The sequence below is a fragment of the Petaurus breviceps genome, unplaced genomic scaffold, assembly GCF_028583685.1.
Source record: "Petaurus breviceps papuanus isolate PSGF00001 unplaced genomic scaffold, PetGlider_PUasm1.0 118, whole genome shotgun sequence".
Taxonomy (NCBI): domain Eukaryota; kingdom Metazoa; phylum Chordata; class Mammalia; order Diprotodontia; family Petauridae; genus Petaurus; species Petaurus breviceps.
This window is the reverse complement of record NW_027185616.1, coordinates 25,223,161-25,229,863: the sequence shown is the minus strand read 5'-3', so window position 1 is coordinate 25,229,863 and position 6,703 is coordinate 25,223,161. Positions and strand designations below refer to the sequence as shown.

Below are 6,703 nucleotides of genomic sequence, written 5' to 3'. Positions count from 1 at the left end.
ACACACACACACACACACACACACACACACACACACACACACACACATATATATATATATAATTTTTTTTTTTGCAGGGGGGAAGGCAGTGCAATTTGGGTTAAGTGAGTTCCCCAAGGTCACACAGCTAGGTAAGTGTTAAGTGTCTGAGGCCAGATTTGAATTCAGGTCCTCCAGACTCTAGGGCCAGTGTTCTATTGACTGCGCCATCTATCCACCCCTAAAATAATTTTTAATAATTGTTTTAGGGGTGGCCAGGTAGCACAGTGATTATGAGCACCGGCTCCAGTGTCAGGATGACCTGGGGATTGAATCCGGGCTCAAACACTTAGCACCCACCCAGAAACACCTGGCTGTGTAACCTTTAGCAAGTTACTTAACCCTAATTGCTTAGGGGTGGCCAGGTGGCTGAGCAAGTAAGAGCACTGGCTCCAGTGTTGGGATGACCTGGTGATTGAATCTGGGCTGCAATACTTAGCACCACACCCAGAAATAACTGGCTGTGTAACCTTGAGCAAGTTACTTAACCCCGATTGCTTTAAAAAAAAAAAAATATTTGTTTTAATTTCCTCTTCATTTGGTGGTGAATTCATTCCTTTCATTTTAGATACTGGTAATTTGTTTTTCTTCTTTCCTTTTTTTAATCAAATTAGCCAATGGCTTATCTATTTTTCTGTTTTTTTTTCCCCCATAAAACCAGCTTCTAATTTTATTTATTAATTCAGTGGTTTTCTTACTTTCAGTTTTACTAATCTCTCCTTTCATTTTCACAAATTCTAATTTGGTGTTTAATTGGGGAATTTTAATTTATCCTTTTTTTTTAATTGAATGCCCATTTCATTTATCTCTTTATCTATTTTATTGATGTAAACATTTAGAATTATAAATTTTCTCCTAAGTACTATCAAAGATGGATCTTATAAAGTTTGATATGTTGTCTCATTACTGTTATTCTCCTCAAAGAAATTATTGAGTGCTTCTATGCTTTGTTCTTTGACCCACTCATCCTTTAAAAATTAGTTTCTAATGTTTATTCTCTCCAAAGTCCTTTATTGGATGAAATTTTTATTACATTATGATGTGATTCAATATTTCTGCTTTTCTGAATTTGTTTTGATGTTCTTTATGCCCTAATCCATGGTTGATTTTTGTGAAGGTACCAATACAGCTTAAAAATAGATGTACTTCTTTCTATTTCCATTCATTTTTTTTCCCCCAAAGTCTATCATGTCTAACTCTTCTAAAATTTTATTTACCTCCTTAACTTCTTTCTTGTTTATTTTTTGGTTAGATTCAGCTAATTCTAAGAAGAGAAAGTTGAGGTTCCTTACCAGTATAGTTTTATTGTCTGTTTCTTCCTGTAATCTAAGGAGGAGTCGGAGTCATTGAGGATTTTTAAATACAGAAAAAAGAACAGCAAAAAGACCAAAAAGAATCACAGACAAGCAAGAAGGCTTTGAAAGTTGTATGTTCGATGCATTGTATACTTAAGAAAGGCAGGCTATGATAATGAGACTCATTTTCACATGCAATGTTTTCTATGCACGTGAAATGATTATGATTTAATTCAGAATTTTAAACAATTAAAATAAATTAAAAATAAATGTATACCATAGACCTAGTACAGAGTAGTCTATTTAAGTGGCTACAGGTCTAAATTATATGAGGGACACATTACATACACTTGTTACAACAGTAATGCATATTAAAACAAGCAACTTACAGAATTAAAGGGAACATATTTATTAGTGGCATACAATAACTAAATACACCAAACAACAAAATTGTGTATTTAACAGGAAAATTAAACATATATCTAATTTAACTATAGTACACACATAGAACTAAAACAAAAACAGAAATGCAACAAGGAAATTATGAAACAAGGACATACTTAGTACATAAAATAATGAATGTGTGTAAGTGACAGGCCTTACTTAGACTGCTGACCTTGTTTAGTTTCAAATGAGAATCTAGTAGGTCATTCATAACTTATGGAGAGGAAATTGCCTTAGCCATGGTACAGAAAGGACATTTAACTAAGACACTGTAGCACTTTGCTTGGATAAACTTGCCTCCCTCCCCATTCTCATCCCTCCTCCCCACCTCCATATGGACATACATCTGGTCAGCAAAGGAGGGTGACACTTCGTCTTGGGATATTGGCCAGGTCTGAAGGGCGCTGACTTCAAATTGGTTGGTTATGTATGCCCTGAAATAATGAGAAAGTCAAAGATAATGCCAGATGCTACCAGGAAGCTGGATCAAGCAAGGGAGGCCTTTAGAGAGCCTCAGCTCCCTGGGAGGAGCAAGGGGATTACAAAGACAGCTTTTGTTATTCTTCAGGGAAAAATTAGCCTGACCTGGGGGGGTGGGAGGGGATGAGGAGATCTTGTTATGTAATTGATCCCAACACAGTATGCATCAGTGAAAACATTTAATTACATGAAATGCATGGGTTACTTGAATAAGCATTAGCATTACCATCTGACTGTATTTCTAACTATTTTGCAGTTTTCACTTTGGGAAAACAATTCTAGTCCTGGTTCTATACTATGCTGACTCATCTGTAGCATTCTTGTCCTGCCTGTTGGGAATGGATAAGCATAATCCTCATTAGATTTAAAATCCTGCAGTTCTAAGCCTTTAGAGTCTCATGAAGCACTCCAGTCCCTAATATGGGTCATGGGATTTTAGAGTTGGAAGAAACATTGGAAATCATCTTGTCTAGCTTCATTTTACAGATAAGGAAAATAAGGCCCAGAGAGGTCAAGTGACTTGACCAAGGCCACACAGATAACAAGTAGCAGAGCCGACATTGAATCCAAGTTCTCTGATTTTCAATCCAGTGTTCTTTTTGCATATTCTGACTTCTGATTTTGAACCTTTTAAAAGAGTCCTGCAAATCTGAGGCAAAATACTAAAAAAGAAGAGATCACCAAAAATCTGTTTAATTGTTAGTGAAAGGAAAAGGGAATTTAAAAGCAAGGTATAGTTATTTGCATAGCAGTCCAATTCTGGGACTCTTGGCTTGGGAGCAACGGAAGTCCTTTAAGTTTAAATTGGATGTAAGATGCTTGGATGATTCGATGATATTTAAATCTTGACATGTCAAATCACCCTGTGACATTTTGAATTACCTTCATGGGCACCTTTTGCAACACAGTGGAAAGAAAGAGGAAGATCCTTGATGTACATGCCAAATATACTTAATTCCACCCTTTTTACAGATAATTGCAGTGATCTCAACTCAGAACTGCAAAGAGTACTGACTGGGCTGGAGAATGTTGTCTGTGGGCGGAAGAAGAGTAGCTGTGGTCTCTCGGTGGCTGAAGTGGACAGACATATTGAGCAGCTTACCACTGCAAGTGAACACTGCGATTTGGCTATCAAGGTAACCAGGACAAAATCCCAGATCTGTGATGTCGTTGGAAAGGTTGTAATGAGGGGCGGCCAGGTGGCTCAGCGAGTAAGAGCACCAACCCCAGAGTGGGGATGACCTGGGATCAAATCCGGGCTCAGATACCTAGCACCCACCCAGAAATAACTGGCCGTGTAACCTTGAGCAAGTTACTTAACCCCAATTGCTTAGGGGCGGCCAGGTGGCTCAGCGAGTAAGAGCACTGGCTCCAGTGTCAGGATGACCTGGAGATCGAATCCTGGGCTCAGACACTTAGCACCCACCCAGAAACACCTGGCCGTGTAACCTTGAGCAAGTTACTTAACCCCGATTGCTTTAAAAAAAAAAAGGTTGTAATGAGAAGACATTCTCTCCTATAGTATTCATACTTCCCAATTGGTAGCAGATATCATAAAGAAAACCATGCTCAGTATATTGTGCCACCAAGCAGATAACAGATAATCAATTCATTAAATTAAATTAAAGTGGTTATGGCCATGAAATGAACAGCTGAGTTCATTTATTGTGCAGTCAATGAGCAATTTACACAGATATAATTAAGTTTTTTAAATGTTGCGCCAGATTCTGTCGGTGTCTAAGCAATTCCTATGTTATATTAATCACCATGGAAGTCGTATTACTCCTTTCAAGAATATCATTTAGGAAGTTTTTGATTCATGGTGCTGCTACTAAGACTAAAAGAAATTTTAGTCTCGCTATTACATTACTTATATTCATAAGGAAGAAATACTGTGTTCCTAAGTCTGCAGTCTTTGTTCCAGCCAAGATTCCGAATTGCATTATGGACAGGGCCATAGATCTCGAAACTGGAAGGTGCCTTAGATATCATGCCTTCCAATCAGTTTACAGAAGAGGAAACTGAAGCCTGGGGAGGTCAAATAATTTGCACAAGGTCAAATAGGTAGAAAGGATGAGAAGATAAATTCGAACCTAGGTCCTTCCTTGGACTCCAGAGCCAGTGTTCTTTCTACTGTACCATGATAGCTCTGTTTATAAATGAACATCTGAATTTACTAGGGAGAAAATTCCATGAGTCAGCAAGCATTTTTTAAGAACCTGCTAAATACCAGGTGCTGGTAGGTAGATAGTAGTGAAAATGCAAAAACAGGCAAAAGTAGCTGTTGCCCTGAAGGAGCTTACGTTCTAAGTTTTCATGGGGAAAACAACATGCAATATTAGGTGATACAGGATAGATGGAAGGTATGCTGAGAGAGGAAGACATTAGCAGGTACGGCAACTGGACAGGTGTCCTACAGAAAGTGGTATTTGAGCTGTCTTGAAGGAAGCCAGAAGAACCTCATAGACAGATGTGAAGGGGCAGAATATTCCGGGCTTAGTGAATAGCCAGAGCAAAGGCACAGAGTTAGATAATGGAGAGTTGCATGTGAAGAACTTCAATTAGGCCAGCATTGCTAGATTAGAAAAGGGAGTAAAGTGCAGGGAGATTGGAAAGTTAGGAAGGGCCCAGTTTAATTAAATGCCAAACAGAACTTTATATTTTATTCTGGAGATTAAAAGAGAGCCACTGTGACTCACTAAGCAAGGAGGGCAAAATGATCAGACAGACCTGAAGAACTTTAGGAGAGTCACCTTGATGGTTGATTGGATGAGGGATTGTAGCGAGGAAAAAACTTGAAGCAAGGCGACAAGTTAGGAAACTTCTGCAGTAGTCCATTTGAGAGGCCTGAACGAGGGCTGTGACAAAGTGAGTGGAGAAAAGAGAACGTTTATAATAAAAATCGTGAAGTTAGAAACAAGACGACATCAATTTGGATATGTGCAGTGAATGAGAAGAGTTGAGAGCTATACCAAGGTTGTGGGTCTGGGTGGCTTGTAGGAGGATAGTGGCCTCTATGATAATAGATTAGCTCAGGGTTGGGGAGAGCTTTGGAGGAAAGATGATGAGTTCTGTTTTGGGCATGTTGAGATTGGAACTATGAGACATTTAATTCCAAATAATCAAAAAGGCTGTTGGTGATAAGAATCAGAAACTGGAGATAAGGAGAGGGGCTAGGGCTGAGAATCATCACTGAACCCATAGGAGATCACCGGGAGATAGTTTAAAGATAAAAGAGAAGAATGCCTAGGACATCCTTAAGGGACATATTTGTTTAGTGTGCATGACATGGATGATGAACTACCAAAGGAAATTGAGGACTAGTTAGATAGAAGGAGAAAGCCTAGAGAAGAGATAGTATACAGGAATAAATGGTAATGAGTATTGTCAAAGGCTGCAGAAAGATCAAGAAGTTTGAGGATCAAAAAAAGGCCTTTAGATCTGGCAATGAAGACATCATTGATAATTGGAGAGGACAATTTCAGTTGCATGATGAGATCAGATGACGTATTGTAGAGGGCAAGAAGGAACATGACTGAATCAGTAAGAAGTTGTTAACTTCATAAAACAAAATCAACTTGGAATACATACATATATTCTATATAGGATATATATACAGAGGATACAAATATACAAATGCAAAAGGGACCCCTTTAAATATATTATTGCCTACTCATATATCTCTCACTTAGTATATAATCCTAAAGTAGTTTCCTTGACCAAAATCACATAGCTAATAAGTGTCAGAGGAAGCTCTTGAACATGCTTCCTAACTCCAAACCCTGTCATCTTATACCATGTAGCTTCTTAGACACCTAACATGTGAATCTGAATAGTTGTAAAAGATGTTTAAATTATAACCAGGGGACTGCTTATGTCAAGGCACAGTCCGTTCAGTGTTTGCAAGCGAATGACCATAAATTAAAGAATTACTTTTTTAATAAAAAAAATCTTCAGTATCCCAAAGAAAACTCTAGCACATATAATGATTTATCTTTATTACTTACCTTAAGTATGTATTTAGCCAATACAGTTTTGGGGAGGATCCCTGGTGTTTTCCTTTCTAGTATCTCACAGCTGTTGCTTCAAAACTTAAAGTCTGATCAGAAGAGCAGCAGCAGTATGGATTAGGTGGGAAGGAATCCAGGAGGAGGCAGGTAGAGTTCTCTGAGACCCCTCAAACCACTGGACTACAGACATCCCTTCTGAAGCACAAATCAAGGAGAGTGACATGAAGAATAAACTGTGTTCACTTGGATTAACAGGCATCTTTGAGAAGAACGTTAAGTTTGAAAATATGATCTCTTAAAACTGGAAGTAGTGTTAATAATTGCTACCATATGCTGAAAGAAGACCCAGAAGTATGTTTCTTTTTTTTCTTTTCTTTTCTTTTCTTTTCTTTTCTTTTCTTTTCTTTTCTTTTCTTTTCTTTTCTTTTCTTTTCT

At 38.0% G+C, this 6,703-nt stretch overlaps 2 protein-coding genes across 6 annotated transcripts in view; one reads left to right on the top strand and one right to left on the bottom strand.

The window, feature by feature from the left end:
• DCP2 (decapping mRNA 2) overlaps positions 1-6,703 on the bottom strand; it is a 407,293-nt gene that overhangs the window by 236,558 nt on the left and 164,032 nt on the right. The gene's annotated exons all lie outside the window — the stretch shown is intronic.
• The window catches only part of MCC (MCC regulator of WNT signaling pathway), a 289,950-nt gene that overhangs the window by 183,841 nt on the left and 99,406 nt on the right, over positions 1-6,703 (top strand). For all 5 annotated transcript variants that reach the window (XM_069087177.1, XM_069087206.1, XM_069087190.1 and 2 more), the window contains exon 5: positions 3,231-3,394. In XM_069087177.1, coding sequence (XP_068943278.1) covers positions 3,231-3,394 — 164 coding nt within the window. The remainder of the gene's footprint in view (positions 1-3,230; positions 3,395-6,703) is intronic.